This window comes from Stegostoma tigrinum, chromosome 21 (genome assembly GCF_030684315.1).
Source record: "Stegostoma tigrinum isolate sSteTig4 chromosome 21, sSteTig4.hap1, whole genome shotgun sequence".
Classification (NCBI taxonomy): Eukaryota; Metazoa; Chordata; class Chondrichthyes; order Orectolobiformes; family Stegostomatidae; genus Stegostoma; species Stegostoma tigrinum.
The window spans coordinates 8,725,869-8,745,010 of NC_081374.1; the positions used below are offsets into that span (position 1 = coordinate 8,725,869).

General features: G+C 46.2%; 1 protein-coding gene across 1 annotated transcript in view; it reads right to left on the reverse strand.

Moving 5' to 3' along the window:
- The window catches only part of nfasca (neurofascin homolog (chicken) a), a 283,390-nt gene that overhangs the window by 15,967 nt on the left and 248,281 nt on the right, over positions 1-19,142 (reverse strand). The window contains exons 29-32 of the mRNA XM_059653208.1: positions 18,169-18,321; positions 14,400-14,531; positions 5,970-6,018; positions 1,503-1,520 (exon numbers count right to left, since the gene is read on the reverse strand). Coding sequence (XP_059509191.1) covers positions 1,503-1,520; positions 5,970-6,018; positions 14,400-14,531; positions 18,169-18,321 — 352 coding nt within the window. The remainder of the gene's footprint in view (positions 1-1,502; positions 1,521-5,969; positions 6,019-14,399; positions 14,532-18,168; positions 18,322-19,142) is intronic.

The window sequence follows — 19,142 nt, forward strand, 5'->3', positions numbered from 1 at the left end:
TGGGTCATGGGATATTTTAATCTTAAGTCCATCTGCCCACCTTCATTCCCCAATCCTTTACAGCCTTACATACTGCTCTGACAATCTCAGTGTTGAAATTATCAATTGACTCCTAGCCTCAATGGTTTTGCAAGGGAGAAGGCTCTAGATATATCACTGCTTTTGACAGAAAAGACTTTCCTGGCCCAGCTCTTATTTTAGGGTTAGTCTCACTTTCTCTTACGTCCTTCACCAGCAGAAATAGTTTCTTTCAAGCTACCTCATCAACTACTTTGATATACTTGAACACTTCAATTGGATCACTCTTTATCTTTCATACTGAAAGCATTGTGTGTTTTGTCTATGTCATCCTATTATTATAATTTAATAATTATTAATTATTTAATCTGCAGTATCATTCTGGAAGTGCATGCTGTCCAAGAAATTTCCTTGCCAATACATTAACCTGTGTGGGCATTGACTGGTACAGCTGGCATGGGAAATGGCCAGTGCAATATTTAGCCACAGAGTTGACAAGTTGAGATTTGAAAGGAAAAATCTTGGGATCTTCCTGTGTGGACTTTCAGACCCATAAACTAGAAAATAAATAGTTTTATTCAGCTTCCACCTCAGCAAAGAGAGGCCTTACCCCTGCTTTGCATCAGTGGACGTTCCCTGTGAAAGCAATTCGCTGACAGGGTGTTCCTGCTGCTGTCTGTAGCTATGTGATTGGGTTTTGTAAGTAATACCATTTCTCTCAAACCCCCCAACATCCTGACCTCACTCAATTCATTTTCGAGATGTCAACATCATGGGTAGGGATTGTATTTGTGGCCCATCCTTCTACGGCCTTTGGTAAGCTGGTGGTGTGTTGCCTTCTTGATTTGCTGCTGTGTGGTCAAGGGGTGGCTGCACTGTGATTAGGCACAGAATTGCAAACACTTGTCTTGATGATCATGAAAGAATGACTGACTGATCTCCTACTCGGGAAGGTGTGATACTTCAGAACAAAATCTGGAGGCAGTGGTACTTTCACAGGGAGTTTGGAATAAACAGAAATATGTGTACACACAGTCAAAATTAGAGAAATATTCACTGTGTAGAACTTAGTTACGATAGGCAGTTCATTAGATAGTAAGGCTCATGTTGAAAACTGTGGTGAGCCCCAGAATTAGGGCTTTCAATGGACTACACAGCCTGTTACAATTCAAATGAGATCATGTTGATGTGAGCTAGTTACTCCCTTCTATTGTAATGGACACCATTTAACTTTGAGCACCTTCAAATTCTTTAATCTCCTTCCCATTTCTCACTGAGCAACTTCAAAATTCCATCTTTCGCATTTGAAATAAATCAGGACAAATGTTATATATGTGTCCCTGCTATTCATAAATGAAAGTACTTCATAATTGACCACTACCCACACAATATCTCATGTGTAAGTTATGAAAAAAACCTTTAGTTTGGAATTTATGAACAGGAAAGGCAACTGGCTTGTATAATTCTAAAGATCACAGTAATACCTCTTGTCCAGCCTGGGTCTAGGGAGCGATGAATAAAGAAACATAAAGGCATTGGTGAGTGTTAACATGCACTGAGACACCTTTACAACAGAACAAGATCGGGGCGATAAACGAGGAATTACAACTGCCAGGACATGGAACACAGTAGACAGAGTGGAATGGAAATGGGAACTGGATGGAAATTGGGGTCTCACCATTTCTTTCTGTGGTGGTAGTGGGGAGGGGAGTTGCGAGCGGAGCAACAGAAATCAAATGGGTTTTGAGTGTAACATCACAATCCCGCGCACCCCCCCTGCAACCCCAAACACAGTCCAACCTCTGCTAGAGAGTCCATGAGTAAATGAACAGAGTGAACCAGGAACAGTCGAACCTCATCTGTTGGTTCATGTTGACTCACACACTGATCTCAGTTGGGATATAACTGGGATTGGTCGTGACAGTCCCAGATTTGATAGGAAGTGTAGAAAAGGAGTGTATCAATTTTTGACCTCACTTCCAATTGTTGTATGAGGACCTGTGCTTGGGTCAGTTCTGTGAGAATATGTGTTTCTGAGGGCATTTTGAAAGATTTGACATTGAGAATTAAGTGGCTCTCAGCTTCCCTTTAAAACGACTGCCTTGCAGAAATAAATACATAGCTTTGAACTGTCTTTTGATGTGTGTTGGGTGCAGTATCAAAATGGCCCTGTTATTGCAAAAACGGATTGTTCTTTTTTCCTTGCTGATATAAATAGCCTGTCTACTGCCATATCTCTCACCTCTTTCTACAACCTTGTGTTCACACAAACTCTTGTAAGTTAGAAATACAGTCAACTGTAATTCCCTTTTACTATTTTAAACACGAAGTGTTGTTAGGTGTAAAACAAAAAATAGAAAATGCTGGAGAAACAGAGTTAGCGTTTTGAGTACAATATGACTTCTTCAGAACCTTCCATTTTGTCTCTCCACAGATGCTGCTAGACCTGCTGAGTTTCTCCAGCATTTCCTCTTTTTAGTTCAGAGTCCCAGAATCAACAGTAGTTTTCTTTTATTATAAGCATTGTCAAGTAGCGGTTTAATATTAAGATTGCTTCTCTAAAGGTTTAGCACTTAAGATTTATTCCTCATCTAGCCAAATCAGAAAAAAGTCTTTTAACATCTAAGTGTTATTATATTAGAACTCTTGTTGTCCTGAAGATTCTGGGTGATGTCTTTAACTATAAAAACAGAAAACAAATTTGTGCAGAAAATAAAACATCTACTCAGACTGAAATAATCAGAGGAGGGAGACCCAAGGCTGTGACTGAACACAGAGCTTGCTGCACCTATTACTTTCAACTAAATTGATGCTTTTCACATGCCAACATTTATTGCTTATCCCTAATTAACGTCCAATCAAGTTTGACAGAATCAACAGAAATGCTGAAAGTTTCTTTGGGATTATCAGAAAGAGTTTCTGTACGTATCTGCTCAACATTAGCTGGACAGTCAGTTCTGAGTTTATTTGGAGGGATGAATGGATAAGAACAAGTCCAGTGACTAATATCTGGTTTGCGTGAGCTGGGAGGTTGCTGGAGGAGGATGGTGTGAAGGTGAGAACAACATAAGATTTGGGATGTGGTTAAGATTACATGGTAGCCCAATCTCTAACATAAACCAGGACTAATAAACAGGCAGGCTGAAAGGACAGTGATAATGGGAACTGCAGATGCTGGAGAATCCAAGATAATAAAGTGTGAAGCTGGATGAACACAGCAGGCCAAGCAGCATCTCAGGAGCACAAAAGCTGACGTTTCGGGCCTAGGCCCTTCATCAGAGAGGGGGATGGGGAGAGGGTTCTGGAATAAATAGGGAGAGAGGGAGAGGTGAACCGAAGATGGAGAGAAAAGAAGACAGGTAGAGAGGAGAGTATAGGTGGGGAGGGGATAGATCAGTCCAGGGAAGACGGACAGGTCAAGGGGGCGGGGTGAGATTAGTAGGTAGGAAATGGAGGTGCAGCTTGAGGTGGGAGGAAGGGATGGGTGAGAGGAAGAACAGGTTAGGGAAGCGGAGACAGGCTGGACTGGTTTTGGGATGCAGTGGGTGGAGGGGACGAACTGGGCTGGTTTTGGGATGCAGTGGGGGGAGGGGATGAGCTGGGCTGGTTGTGTGATGCAGTGGGGGGAGGGGACGAACTGGGCTGGTTTTGGGATGCGGTGGGGAAAGGGGAGATTTTGAAGCTGGTGAAGTCCACATTGATACCATTGGGCTGCAGGGTTCCCAAGCGGAATATGAGTTGCTGTTCCTGCAACCTTCAGGTGGCATCATTGTGGCACTGCAGGAAGCCGAGGATGGACATGCCGTCTGAGGAACGGGAGGGGGAGTTAAAATGGTTCGCGACTGAGAGGATGAAAGGACAATTGGCTTTTTTGGTGGCAACAGGGCAGGACAAGGCGAGAGGGAGAAACATGACTCTAAAATAAGGCTTAAGATGGCAAGGCATAAGGGGCTCCTTCTGTGCAGTATCCTGCTTTAACTTTATGATGATCCCAATGCTGTGGGTCAAACAGCACCGATTATGGAACATAATGTGGAAAAATATGAAGTTATGCATTTTGGCAGGAAGAACAAAAGAGATGAATATTTTTTGAATGGAAAAAATTGCAGGAAGTTGCAGCACAGAGAGATCCAGAGGTCATTATGTATGAATCACAAAAAGCTAGCATCTACATCCAACAGGAGGGGTTCTTGTGGTGCAGTGATAGTGTCCTTACCTCGAGGCCAGGAGACCTGGATTTAATTCCTACCTGCTCCAGAGATGTGTTATAAACTGTCTGAATGGGTTGGCTAAAAATAAGTCTACAAGTTCAGCAGATAATAGGGAAGGCAAGTGGACTTTTGGCTTTTATTTCAAAGGGAATGGAGTGCAAGAATAGTGAGGTCCTGCCAAAATGATACAAGGTATTTGCCCTCAGAATCCTGTGAACAATTTTGGTTGCTTTATTTAAAAAAAATACTGTCACTGGAGGTGGTCCAGAGAAGGTTCACCAGGCTGATATGGTTATGGAGGAGTATTTTACTTGGATTGGTTGAATAGATTGGGCCTGTGCTTTTGGAGTTTAGCAGAATGAGAGGCAACCTAATTGAAACATATAGGATTCTCAGGGGTCTTGACAGGGTAGATGCTGAAAGGTTGTGTCTCCTTGTGGGAGAGTCTAGGAGCAGAAGGCATCCTCTCAGAGTAAAGAGTTATTTAAGACAGAGGTGAGCAAGAATTTCTTTTTCAGACGGCAGTGAACCTGTGGAATTCTTTACCACACAGGTTGGTTCATTAAGTACATTGAATGCTGAGATAGATTTTTAACATGTATGGGAATTGAAGATTATGGGGTAAAAGGCAGGAAAGTGGAGTTATGGACTAGCAGATCAGCCATGATCTCAATGAACAGTGGATCGGCCAAATGGCCTACTTCTGCTTCTACTTCTTTATGGTCCTATGGGCTTATTAACCTTTAACATGTGAGGCACGACTGGGCTGGGCCCTTTAAATTTATACACTAGAATCAGTGAGTAAAGAGAGCTCTATGTTTGAATGCCTCTTAAACAGATGAGCACTGACACTGTTGGCCAAGCAGCATCTTAGAAGCTTTTGTGCTCTTAATATGCTGCTTGGCCTGCTGTGTTCATCCAGCTCTACACTTTGTTATCTCAGATTCTCCAGCATCTGCACCTCCCATTATCTCTAACACTGACACTGTTAGTGCCTTATATTTTATGGATATTTTTTAACTATCTATTTGTACCTCGTGTTAATGTCCTGCCTTCATTTCTGATAAACTTTAGTTGAGAGATTCTGAGTATTTTGTGGGGTACTTTGCAGTACCACTCGAGGCTCAGGTACATTCTGGTTAAGTTGCAGACACTTGAAGTCACTGCTGCTAACAAACCTTGCTGTTCTGATTTCGAATATATCCCTCATTAAGATGACAGCGCTAACCGGACTAATGATCCAATTTTTGTGGGTGGGCCATTGACCAAGATTGAGCAAACTCACTTCACAGTTGGTAAGTGAATGTCGTCTGCAGTACTTCCCCCTCCCCCTTCTCCTTGCCAACGTGTGGGAATACTGACTTTTCTGCAGGATGATGTGGAGTTTTGGGGTCGAGATTATACACATGTGAGTATAATGTCTGCAGCTCCTGATGTCTCACTTTTCCTGTATGGTCCCATACCTCAGGCAGATCTTAAAGTATGTTTTTGATGGGTTCCAATGCTTTGAGACACAGGGAGAAGGGCTGAGCTCATAGGGACATTCTAGGAGAGCAGATAGAATGCAATTTTTGGATTTGGCGGATTGAGTTATCATGGGCCCCTGTGGAATAAGTTCAAGGATCAGTGGCCGTTGGTGAGGTGTGTCCCTCTGAGGGAGGGAGGAAAAGGACCACAGTGTGGACTGGGGTCTCAATTCTAAAAAAGAATTCTAACAATTAGATAAAAGCAATAACCTACAGGTATCCATTGTCGTCTTGCGAGGGCCTGTTTTCTTCTGTCGTCTTAACTGAAAGGAGGAGAGGAAAACAAAAGGTGTAAATATGTTAAGAACAGCAAAGAGAAGGCGGAACCTGCACTTTGATAGCATCTTTTTGCAATCGCAGGACATCGCAAAGCACGTTAGAACCAAGTAAGGACTTTTAAAATGTAGACCTTGTTCTAATATTGGAAACACGTGGCAGCCAATTTACACCCAGCAAGCCCACACAAACTGTGATGTGACAGTGACCAGGAAATCTAAAATTTTTTTGTGATATTTGTCCAACAGGTAAGTATTGACAAAGGTACCAGGGAGGTCTCACTAGTTTCTCTTCAATTGCTGCAAATGAAATCTTTTAGATTCACAGCAGCAGTGCATTCCTGTGAGAATGAAGGATAGGTATCGCAAGTTACGTGAACCTTGGATGACCAGGGATATAATGACCTTGGTCAGAAACAGAAAGGAAGCAGACGTAAGGTCTCGGAGGATAGGAATTGACAAAGCCCTTGAAATATATAAGGAAAGTAGGAAAGAACTTTAACAAGGAATTAGAAGGGCTAAAAGGGGTCATGAAAAGTCAGTAGCAAGCAGGATGAAGGAAAATCCCAAAGGATTTTTATACAAAAAGAAGGAACCAGATAGCTAGGGAAAAGGTTGGCCCACTCAAGGACAAAGTAGCGAATCTATGTGTGGAGCCAGAAGAGGTAGGTGAGGTCCTAAATGAACACTTTGTGTCAGCATTCACCAAAGAGAAGGAATTGGTGGAGGATGATCTCAGAGAAGGGAATGTTGAATTTCTAAGCCAAGTTGCTGTTGAAAAATAAAAAGTATTCTGCGTCTTAAAAAGTATTGAGGTGGATAAGCCCCTAGGTTCTGATGGGATCTATCTCAGGATATTGAGAGAAGCAAAAGAACAAATTGCTGGAGCATTGGTGGACATCTTTGTATCCTCTTTGGCCACAGGTGAGTTCCTGGAGGAGAGGAGAATAGCCAATGTTGTGCCATTGTTTAAGAAGGGTAACAGGGATAATCCAGAAAATTACAGGCTTGTGAGTCTTCTGTCAGTGGGAGGGAAATTATTGGAAAAGATTCTCAGGGACAAGATCTATGTGCATTTAGAAGCAAATGGAATTATTAGCAATTGACAGCATGGTTTTGTGTGGGACAAGTCGTGCCTCACTAACTTGATTGAGCTTTTTGAGAAGGTGACGAAGATGGCTGATGATGGAAAAGCACTTGATGTTGTCTACACGGACTTCTGTAAAGCCTTTGACAAGGTGCCTCATGGCAGACTGGCACAAAAGGTAAATTTATGTGATGTCAGGAGTGAGCTGGTAAGATGGATATGGAACTGGTTTAGTCATAGGAGACAGAGGGTAACAGTGGAAGGCTGTTTCTCGGAATGGAGGGCTGTGGCTAGTGGTGTTCCAATGGGAACAATACTGGGACCTCTGCTGTTTGTGATCTACGTAAGTGATGTGGAGGAAAATGTAGCTGGTCTAATTAGTAAGTTTGTGGATGATACAAAGATTTGTGGATTTGTGGATAGTGAGGAGGAATGTCAGAGGATACAGCAAGATATGGATCAGGTGGAAATGTGGGCAGAAAATTGGCAGATGGAGTTTAATCCAGACAAATGTGAGGTCTCAAAGTGTGAAGCTGGATGAACACAGCAGGCCAAGCAGCATCTCAGGAGCACAAAAGCTGACATTTTGGGCTGAGACCCTTCATCAGACAGGGGAGTGGGGAGAGGGAACTGGAATACATAGGGAGAGAGGGGGAGGTGGACCGAAGATGGAGAGAAAAGAAGATAGGTGGAGAGGAGAGAATAGGTGGGGAAGGGATAGGTCAGTCCAGGGAAGACGGACAGGTCAAGGGGGCGGGATGAGGAAATGGAGGTGCGGCTTGAGGTGGGAGGAAGGGATGGGTGAGAGGAAGAACAGGTTAGGGAAGCGGAGACAGGCTGGGCTGGTTTTGGGATGCAGTGGGGGGAGGGGGCGAGCTGGGCTGGTTTTGGGATGCATTGGGGGGAAGGGGAGATTTTGAAGCTTGTGAAGTCCACATTGATACCATTGGGCTGCAGGGTTCCCAAGCGGAATATGAGTTGCTGTTCTTGCAACCTTCGGGTGGCAACATTGTGGCACTGCAGGAGGTCCATGATGGACATGTCATCTGAGGAATGGGAGGGGGAGTTAAAATGTTCGCGACTGGGAGGTGCAGTTGTTTATTGCAAACCGAGCGGAGGTGTTCTGCAAAGTGGTCCCCAAGCCTCCGCTTGGTTTCCGCAATGTAGAGGAAGCCACACCGGGTACAATGGATATAGTATACCACATTGGCAGATGTGCAGGTGAACATCTGCTTAATATGGAAGGTCACCTTGGGGCCTGGGATGGGGGTGAAGGAGGAGGTGTCGGGGCAAGTGTAGCACTTCCTGTGGTTGCAGGGGAAGATGCCGGGTGTGGTGGGGTTGGAGGGGAGTGTGAAGCGGACAAGGGAGTCACGGAGAGAGTGGGGTGGTATGTGAGAATGAGGGGGATCCTCTTGGGGCGGCTGTGGCGGGGGCGGGGTGTGAGGGTTGTGTTGCGGGAAATGCGGGAGACGCAGTCAAGGGCGTTCTTGGCCACTGCAGGGGGAAAGTTGCAGTCCTGGAAGAACGTGGACATCTGGGATGTGCAGGAGTGGAATGCCTCATCCTGGGAGCAGATGCGGCGGAGACGGAGGAATTGGGAATAGGGGATGGAATTTTTGCAGGAGGGTGGGTGGGAGGAGGTGTATTCTAGGTAGCTGTGGGAGTCAGTGGGCTTGAAATGGACATCAGTTTCTAGCTGGTTACCTGAGATGGAGACTGAGAGGTCCAGGAAGGTGAGGGATGTATTGGAGATGGCCCAGGTGAACTTGAGGTTGGGGTGGAAGGTGTTGGTGAAGTGGATGAACTGTTCGAGCTCCTCTGGGGAGCAAGAGGCGGCGCCGATACAGTCATCAATGTACCGGAGGAAGAGGTGGGGTTTGGGGCCTGTGTAGGTGCAGAAGAGGGACTGTTAAATGTGAAGTGATAGATTTTGGAAGATCAAGTACAGGTGGAAATGATACAGTAAATGGCCAAACACTTAGTAGTATTGATATGCAGAAGGATCTGGGTGTGCAAGTCCCCAGATCACTGAAGGTAGCAACACAGGTAGATAAGGTAGTAAAAAAGGCCTATGGCATGCATGCTTTTATTGGAAGGGGCACAGCTTTATCGAATTTCGTTAGGCCACACTTGGAATATTGCCAACATTTCTGGTCACCACACTACCAGAAGGAATGTGGTTGCTTTGGAGAGGGTGCAGAAACCTTTTACCAGGATGTTGCGTGGTGTGGGGGATTTTAGTGATGAAGAAAAGTTGGATAGAGTTTTGGTTTTGTTTTCACTGGAATGCAGGAAGTTGACCAGTGATCAAGTAGAAGTTTATAAGATTGTGAATGGCATGGATACAGTGGAAAGTATGAGGTTTTTTTCCCAGAGTTGGGGGGGGTCAATTACTAGGAGACACAGGTTCAAGGTGCAGGAGGGAGAAAGTTTAAAAGAGGTGTGCGAGGCAGGTTTTGCACACAGAGTGTGGTGAGTGCCTGGAACACATTGCCAGAGGAGATGGTGAAAGCAGGCACAATAGCAGCATTTAAGAAGCACCTGGACGAATACATGGATAGGAAGGGAATAGAAGGATCCGGTTCACATTAAGCGAAAGCAGTTTTAGTATGGAAGGGCAAAGTGAGGCGGCGCAAGCTTGGAGGGCCAAAGGGCCTGTCCCTGTGCTGCACTGTTCTTTGCTCTTTGTTCACTGGAAGCAGCAGAATCTTCATGTAAAGGTTCATTGAGAACAGGACGCCTCCAACATGGCATCTCACCCTCATGTCCCAGGCTTGGGATTGGAAATGAGCACCACCAACTGAGCCACAGGTTAACACTTGCAATCAAGGTGGGAGAGAAGAAGGGGGATAAGATTACTTCCCCGACACACATTCCTCTCACCATCATACCCAGCCCACCCAAATATGACCGCAAGCCCCCCAAATTTTCAGCTGGGCAAAAGTCAGGCAGGGCACACCCAATATGGGCTATACCTGACCCAGTAGAAGGTCACCTGACTATCAGGTACCATGGTCACCAGCCCAGACAAGGCTGTTTCAATATGGAGGCCACCTATTCAGGACGGAAAGGAGGAGACATTTCTTCACTGAAAGAGGGGTGAGCCTGTGGAATTCACTACCACAGGAAGTAGTTGATGCCAAAACATTGAATGTGTTCAAGAGGCGGCTAGATACAGCACTTGGGGCAAATGGGATGGAAGGTTATGGGGAGAGAGCAGGATTAGGCTGTTGAGTTGGACGATCAGCCATGATCGTGAAGAATGGTGGAACAGGCTCGAAGGGCCGAATGGCTTCCTCCTGCTCCTGTCTTCTATGTTGCTATGTTTCCCTGTGAGGGCTTGAGTCCAAGGTCATTCCTGGAATGTTCTGCTGGCTTTGACAGTTTCATCCAACTGTCTCTCCTCCTGAAAAGAGAACAGACAGTTGGGCATCCCCATCTCCAATGCTCCCACCTTTTGGAATTCTCCATTCCAAAGCATCGGAGTGCCCAACCTGAGAGCTTTGCTTGGATACTAAGGGATTAGAAAAAAAAGTGTGGGAAAGTGAAGGTAGTAATCAGCCATCGTCTAATTGAACAGCGGAGCAGGCTTGAGGGTCCGAATGGTCAAATCCTGGTCCTATTTTCTTATGTTCAGCCTCTTTACTTCATTCCCATGGATAGACTGAGAAAATTAGGCTGTTTTTCTTGAAGAAGAAGCGATTTGATAGAGGTGTGCTTGTAAACGATGTACTTAGAATAAAGAGGGAGAAGCTATTTCCATTTGGTCATTACTAAATACAGTTGCAATTCTCCCTTTTGGATTATTGCTTTGTAGATTGTCCTTTGGTATGTTCTTAGATTCTAAGATCCTATATTTAAACTGCTTGAGTACTGCTTTTCATCATGGACTAATCAGGCCAAATACCAAATTCCAAACAAACAGTACACATCAACTTACACAACAGGATAAAATTAGTTGACTCTAATTGGTTGCAGTGTTGCTACAAAGAAAGTAGCTCCATGGCAACATGTCCACCAATCAGGGTCAGCTTACCAACCATCGATGTACCTATTCCTTTGCGATATAAATTGTTGTGATCATATGAAACATGGCACTTGCATTTGTCCAGATGAAGAGAAGGTGAAAAGTTTCAGCAACATGTCTGTCTTCAGCAAGATTAAATGTGCAAGTGCTTTTCCTTTCATGATGAAGATGGTGACCCTATTGAGTGTGGGCCCCCAGTCAGGGGAAAGAGGGGCAGCATTGTTCTAGAGCACTTCTCCTACTGCTTTCCCATCTGGAACTAGCTGGTGTTATACTGAATAGGTGCCACTGCTCAGAAACACCACTTTTTCCCAACACAGATGTCCAATGACCATTTATTGCCTGTGGGCAGATTCTCGTCAAGAGCTCCCACCTTCACAGACCTGATCCCATTACTAATTCTCCATCAGACTGACCAAATGGGCATTGGAGGAAGCCCACATTTGACTTTATTTAACATTGGGATCCTTCACTGTCTGCATGATCTTGACTTGTTGCTGGCCAGATTGCGATCACATGACCAACGATGCTGACAATGATACATCCCTCACAACCTTGTTCCACCCTCAGAGCCAGTGAGATGGACAGTCTTCCTTTGACTTTTCTGCTGTCAAGGAATCTTTGGACCGTGCTTTGTCTGGCATGGCACCCTCTCTCCCTGAAGTACCAGGGGCATGGGGGCTTGCTTAAGGGATTGCTGTACTACAAAACCACATCACATGGTCAATCCATGAAGCGACAATGATGGCATGGATGGGGAATCAGAGGGTACTGATTTAAGGTTATCAACAGAAGTGATAACAACATGAAGAAAAGATTTTTTTACTGCAACATTGGTGTCGTTAGGCTCTGGAATGCAGTGCCTGAGAGGGTGGTGCTGTGTTGTGGGGGAGGGGGTGGGTTGCAGTCAGTTAGCTCAGTCAGCTGGATGGCAGGTTTACAATGCAGTGTGATGGCAACAGCATGGGTTCAATTCGCACACCAGCTGAGGTTACATGAAGGTCCCACTTTCTCAACCTCTCCCCTCAACTAAGGCATGGGTGGCCCTCAAGTTAAACCACGACCAGTCATCTCTCTCCAGTGGGAGAGAGCAGCCCTGTAGTCTGTGGTCCTTTGTGGCTATGGTGACTTTAGGTCAAGACAGGTTCAATCTTGGCTTCTGAAGAAGGCACCCAGATAATTATTTGAAGATAAAAGACTGTTCAGGAAAAGAAAGTAGAGGAATGGCAGTAGCTGAGCTGCAAAACTGAGAGCTGGTATGAACAGAGTGGGTTGAATGGTCACCTTCTGGACAGTAACATTTGCTGATTCCACACATTTGTAGGTTGCACACTCTCCAATGATGTAGAGGACTGGAGGCCCCAGTGAATGAGATAAACAATACAAGATGATGCTCCTCATTCCTGTCCCTTCGAAACCCATGGTTGCATGCCAGACATTACCAATGCCTGTGCCTAGCACTCACCTCATGTAGGTGTTGGAAATAACCATAAAAACATTCAGGTTGATGGCCTTAAGGCAAGGATCAAACTCTAAATTTTGCATCCAGATGTAAGTGTAATCTGAATGCAAAATCATTAATTACCCCTCTCATCACTCCTCCAAATTCTCCACCGAGTTCCGCACCAAACCTTTCAAATTTGACTGCATCCTTCACTTTAGTTTTCAAATCATTGACACTTTCTTCACCAAATTCGACCCGAAGAGGCTGCGTCAATGTCGTGTGGGACTATGGTCACTCCTCGGTTAGTTCAGAGAATGTGGGCTCAGGTTTCCGAGCGGGCTCACTAGCCATTGGCCGTCGATGGGAGGGGCGCGATGAGACGGCCCATTGGCTTCCCAATCTGCCCCTCCCTTTGTATCCACTCCCACCCCACCCACCCCAAAGGTGGTCATGTCATGGCACATCACAAGGTTATGGCTGGGAGGTGAGGGCACCAAGTCTGTGTTGGTTTGTCGTCAGGACACGGGGAGATATTGTTGAAGGGGTGTTGTCACTGGGAGTAGTAAACAAGGATCCTAAGTCCCTGTGTTCAAATAATAGAATCTAAATTCAATTAAGAAGCCTGGAATAAAAAGCTGGTGGTTAGTGATGGTGACCATGTCAACTGTTATTTATTGCCATAAAAAACCTGTCTGGTTCGCTAATGTCCTTAAGGGAAGGAGATCTGCCATCCTTACCTGGTCTGGCCTACATGTGACTTCTAGCAACATATTTGACTCTTAATTGTCCTTTGCCAATGGCCTGAGCCTTAATCTGTTCCAGGGCAATTATAGTTAAACAACAGGTGCTGGCCTCGTCAACACCAACACACCTCCCATTAAAAAATAATTTGACATGGTAAAAGGCTTAAAACTTTGCAGTTTAACCCAAACCCTGACACTAACCTGAGCCCTGACCCTAACCTTAACCCTGACTCTAACCTTAACCCTACACTGGGGCCAGTCTGAATGGGAGAGTGGTTCTCTTCCAACTGGGAATCCCTGGCCCTCTTTAACTGGGAACACTAGGTCGTCTCCCACTGGGACCACCACACCCTCTCCCACTGGGATCACTACATCCTCTTCAACTGGGACCACCACACCCTCTCCCTCTGGGACCACCACATCCACTCCCATTGGGGCTATGACATCCTCTTTAACTGGGACCACCACACCCTGTCCCACTGAGACCACTACATCCTCTTCAACTGGGACCACCACACCATCTCCCTCTGGGACCACCACATCCACTCCCATTGGGACTACGACATCCTCTTTACCTGGGACCACCACACCCTGTCCCACTGAGACCACTACATCCTCTTCAACTGGGACCACCACACCCTCTCCCACTGCAACCACCACATCCACTCCCATTGGGACCACCACACGCTCTCCCAATGGGACTACCACACCGTCTCCCACTGGGACCACCATAACCTCTCCCACTGGGACTACCATACCCTCTCCCAATGGGACCACTACATCCTCTCCCACTGGGATCACCACATCCTCTTCAACTGGGACCACCACACCCTCTCCCACTGCAACCACCACACCCTCTCCCAATGGGACCACCACACCCTCTCCCAATGGGACCACCAGGTCCTCTCTCACAGGGAACAGCAGGGGTCTCTCACTGGGAATCCTAGGTCTTTTTCCACTGGAAACACCAGACCATCTCTCACAGGGAACAGCAGGGCCTCTCTCACTGGGAATCCCAGGGCTTCTGGTGCAGGTCCACCCTCCGTTTCACATTGAGCCTCTTACCTGGGTATTTGCCTCCTCTGCTCCTCTTTATGAAGCACACAATCAGCAGAATTAGCACCAGGAGCGCCACAGCACACATCAGGCCAATGAACCATCCCTGCGTTGCGATGTCCACATGACTATTGGTGAAAGCTGCAAGAAAGTAATACCAGGACATATTTATATCGGAGAACCTGCTTCAACCACATGGGCCGAGCTTACCTGAGAAACAACACCAGCCCAATGTGCAGTTATATTTGTCACTCAATGCTTTTTGCATGTTTTGATGAAGTTTGAAAGAGTTGCAAAATCATGTTTGCTAAAATTCAACTTCTACCTAAGTATTCCTTTTGTTTTCTTAAATGTCACTCTTTCATAGTCTGTCCCTCCCTAATTAATCCCGATCTTATACAATTTAGTCAGCTGCTTCCACACTGTGGTCTGTGTCTGGCTGTTGGACGTGTTGGGCGTTTGGGTGGAGGGTTCTACCTGAAACTTGCCCACATTATTTTTGGAGTGGGAGCACTGGACCTTTGTTCATACATTTCCCCCACTGAGGTGGAGATGAGGAATTTCCTCCAGCAATTTTCCTGCCATAATGTCCTCCATGAATTACATTGTACCCCATTGCCCAGAGGGAGCATTGCCAACAAGGTTAGGTCCTCCAGCGTCATGAAACCCTCTAACAACATGAGGTTCTCCAGTGGAATGAGGTCCTCCAGAACCATACGGTCCGAGATTAAGCAGGTCCTCCAATACAATGAGGATCTCCAATGCCATGGAGTCCTCCAGCACCACGCGATCTACCAAGACAGTGTAGCATCTCAAGCAGTGGCCCATTTGAGCTCAGCTTACTACATTGAGACACAGAGCTTGCGTGTGGAGTCCCTTGATTGAAATAACTCTGTCAACATTTGCTTTATCGACTGGAACATCAGGGGAGCTTAAAGTTCAACATCTACCACATTTATTCTGATTTCACAAGAGAATTGCAACAATGATTAGGTCAACACTGGCAGTGCTAGGCCTAACTAAATTCCACCCTAAATATACTATCAACACAAACAATCTGCCACACAACAGCCAATCTTGTTGTTGATGAGAGATAATGGGAACTGCAGATGCTGGAGAATCCAAGATAATAAAGTGTGAAGCTGGATGAACACAGCAGGCCAAGCAGCATCTCAGGAGCACAAAAGCTGACGTTTCGGGATTGCTGGTTTCATGTCAAACTATAAGTGCAACGTATACTGAAAACACCGGATGGCGGTAGTGTACAGAAGCGGGAATAAAATTGTCCCAGCAATTCTAACAGCCAACATCGGGGGGAGCAGTTTGTTGTAATGCAAAATACGTTAGATATCAGTAAGAAGTATCCTGTCCTTGCAGTTCCAGTAACTCCCTTAGATATGGCTGTGTACTATATTCCATAAAAACATACAGGCATTAACAAATGTGATGCGCCTTTTGCAAAGAAAATTCAGTAAATTTGAAAAATATTGGTGATCGAGGTGCCAGACAGCGATTGTTTGATCTTGCAAACCAGATCAAGTCAGGAAATCATGTTATAAAGCCTCTAGCAGAACATCCAACATGATTGGCAACCCTAGCTGGACAATGGGGTTGCGGAACCCAAATATGCAGTACACAAACAAGATATTTGTTTGCAGCAAGAGAATGGGGTGGGGGTGTCAAATGTAGGGGTCAATGGCCAACACACAGCAATCTGCAGCTCCAGAGCCACATGCATGCACACACACATAAACACTCACACAAAGACACAGAACATGTGCAATGCACAATCACATAATGCATGCATAATATATACACAGTGAACACCCGCCCCGTGTGAAGTAGCATTCCAAGTGCAAAAGGTCCAAAGCTAGCTGTGGGAACACCCTCGATCTCATTCTTGCAATTAGAGAGCAGCAGCAACATTCAGCAGGAACTAAGTCAGTGTAAGAAATGTTTCTCGCAAAGTAGCATTTGCTTTAGGATCTGGTACATAATGAAGTAGCCACAGCCCCACACCAGTTTGGCTGTTAGAAAGTGCTGAGTAATTGCTACTGGTGTGGAATAAGGATGGCATCACCTCAGTCGAAATCAGGTGATCAGTGCTGAGGAGAGAAACGGTGATAATGGGAACTGCAGATTCTGGAGAATCCAAGATAACAAAGTGTGGAGCTGGATGAACACAGCAGGCCAAGCAGCATCTCAGGAGCACAAAAGCTGACGTTTCGGGCCTAGACCCTTCATCAGAGAGGGGGATGGGGAGAGGGAACTGGAATAAATAGGGAGAGAGGGGGAGGCAGACCGAAGATGGAGAAAAGAAGATAGGTGGAGAGGAGAGAATAGGTGTGGAGGTAGGGAGGGGATAGGTCAGTCCAGGGAAGATGGATAGGTCAAGGAGGCGGGATGAGGTGGTAGGTAAGAAATGGAGGTGCGGCTTGAGGTGGGAGGAAGGGATGGGTGAGAGGAAGAACAAGTTAGGGAAGCAGAGACAGGCTGGGCTGGTTCTGGGATGCAGTGGGGGGAGGGGACGAGCTGGGCTAGTTGTGTGATGCACTGGGGGGAGGGGAAGAACAGGGCTAGTTTTGGGATGCAGTGATAGAAGGGGAGATTTTGAAGCTTGTGAAGTCCCTACTGCATCCCAAAACCAGCCCAGCCTGTCTCTGCTTCCCTAACCTGTTCTTCCTCTCACCCATCCCTTCCTTCCACCTCAAGCCGCACCTCCATTTTCTACCTACCACCTCATCCCGCCTCCTTGACCTGTCCATATTCCCTGGACTGACCTATCCCCTCCCTACCTCCTCACCTATACTCTCCTCTCTACCTATCTTGTTTTCTCTCCATCTTTGGTCCGCCTCCCCCTCTCTCCCTATTTATTCCAGTTCCCTTTCCCCATCCCCCTTTCTGATGAAGGGTCTCGGCTCGAAAGGTCAGCTTTTGTGCTCCTGAGATGCTGCTTGGCCTGCTGTGTTCATGCAGCTCCACACTTTGTTATCTTGAGGAGAGAAACATGTTGCTGAAGCTCTGCATTTTGCACTCATTGGGACAAATGCCAAATTTCAAACCGCCCCAGCACTTTATACTACTGGAGCGAAGATTGGCAACTGGGAGCAAGAAGAGCAAGGGAATGGAATTTGCTGAGTTGCTCTTACACAGATAGAGTATTGACTTGATGGGTGCAATAATCTCAGCTTGTGAGGTAACAGCACCATGATTCCAGGCGGGGAGACCTAATCTGCCGTTATAGAGAGGATTCCTCCTTAGGTCCAGCATCAACCTGTGCCAACTCTGGCTGGATCTCCCAGTAATCCATCAACTGATTACACAGCCTTGACTGCCAATGCAATTGACATTCCAGTTGCAGAGGCACAGGTGGGGATCTCAAGCACAAAAATCTGGGTGTCTCTACAGAAACAAAGACCAGGGGAGACTTTCAGCTCATCTGTGCATTGTTCTGTTGGATCCCATTCACAAGGCCAACAGCTACATGAATGGGCTGCCTGCCTCGGTGAACACCCTATAATGTTGCCATGGAGAGCGACTCTAAGCAGCCCAATAACATTCAGACATGGGAGACAGGCAATTTTCTACATTAAAAGAAAACACCAAGAGGCCATGCACAGTTAACTGAGTGCAACAGCATGCAAACTTTGTGGATGAATGGCGGGCTCATCCTGATTCCCAGGCTTGACAGCTCCAGCAGCCAAAAAAAGTTACAGGATGCAGTTGAAGACAGATGTGTTAATGCTGACATGCATCTGGAGTAGCACTCCAGCCTCACCTGGGGGTGTCTCAATGGTGCTGGTGTTGCTGGTAACTGTTGGGAACTGGGTGGAAAACACCCTGATTTTGTACAGCGTGCCAGGTGCTAGACCCACGAGTCGGACAAAATTCTGACCTGCTTTGACATGTTCTTGCTTCACCGTGCCATTGCCTGTGGGAAGTGTATGAGGTAGACAAGAATGTGGGTCAACCTTTTGGAAACAAGCTCAGCAGGCATGGAACGCTACAACCTGACAAATATATCAGTGTCCTGGGTGGCAGTGCCAAGGATCTCAGGTATAATGGGGATAAGAGACAGAGCCGAGCTCCCTTGACTCTACGCCAATCCGGGGGCAACATTCATTGCACCAGTGTAACACACCAGCCACCTTGAGTGGGTGTATTTCTGTGAAAACTGAGTTCAAGGGGGTGGGTGGTAGTGAAAATTGGAAGGACGAGGAACGGAGATGTTGTTTGTGAGGTCTCCCAATACTCATGGTTGTTACTCACAATGGAGAGTGTAAGCTCATACTCCCATGAATGAAAAGCAGATGAGCGTGGTGGGCTGTTGGTCAGGGCAGCATGGAGCAAGGCTGTCTGAAACCATCTCATGCCACACTCTCTTCCTGTGGTCAGATGTGGGATTGGGGAGACCATCCCTTTCCGTATGGGCCACAATGAGGATCTGGGAAGCTGGCAGTCCATGGAAGCCTGTGTGAACCAGATATTAGCCCGAATGGTCTTCATGTCCTGACCCCCTCTGTCCAGCTGGTCCTTCTGTGCTGGACACACGAGAAGCAAGGAGCTGAAATTCCAGCCAAAGGGAAGGCTGTTTTCCTGAGGGAGGAGGGCACACATTGTAGATGGTGGGGGAGCACAGTTGCTCTAAGCTCGAACTGACAAGTATACACACGTGTACACTGGGTTTTCTGGTGCAAACGTAATCAATAACTTCAGAGATTTACAGACACTGTACTCCAGTCCAGCGTTTCC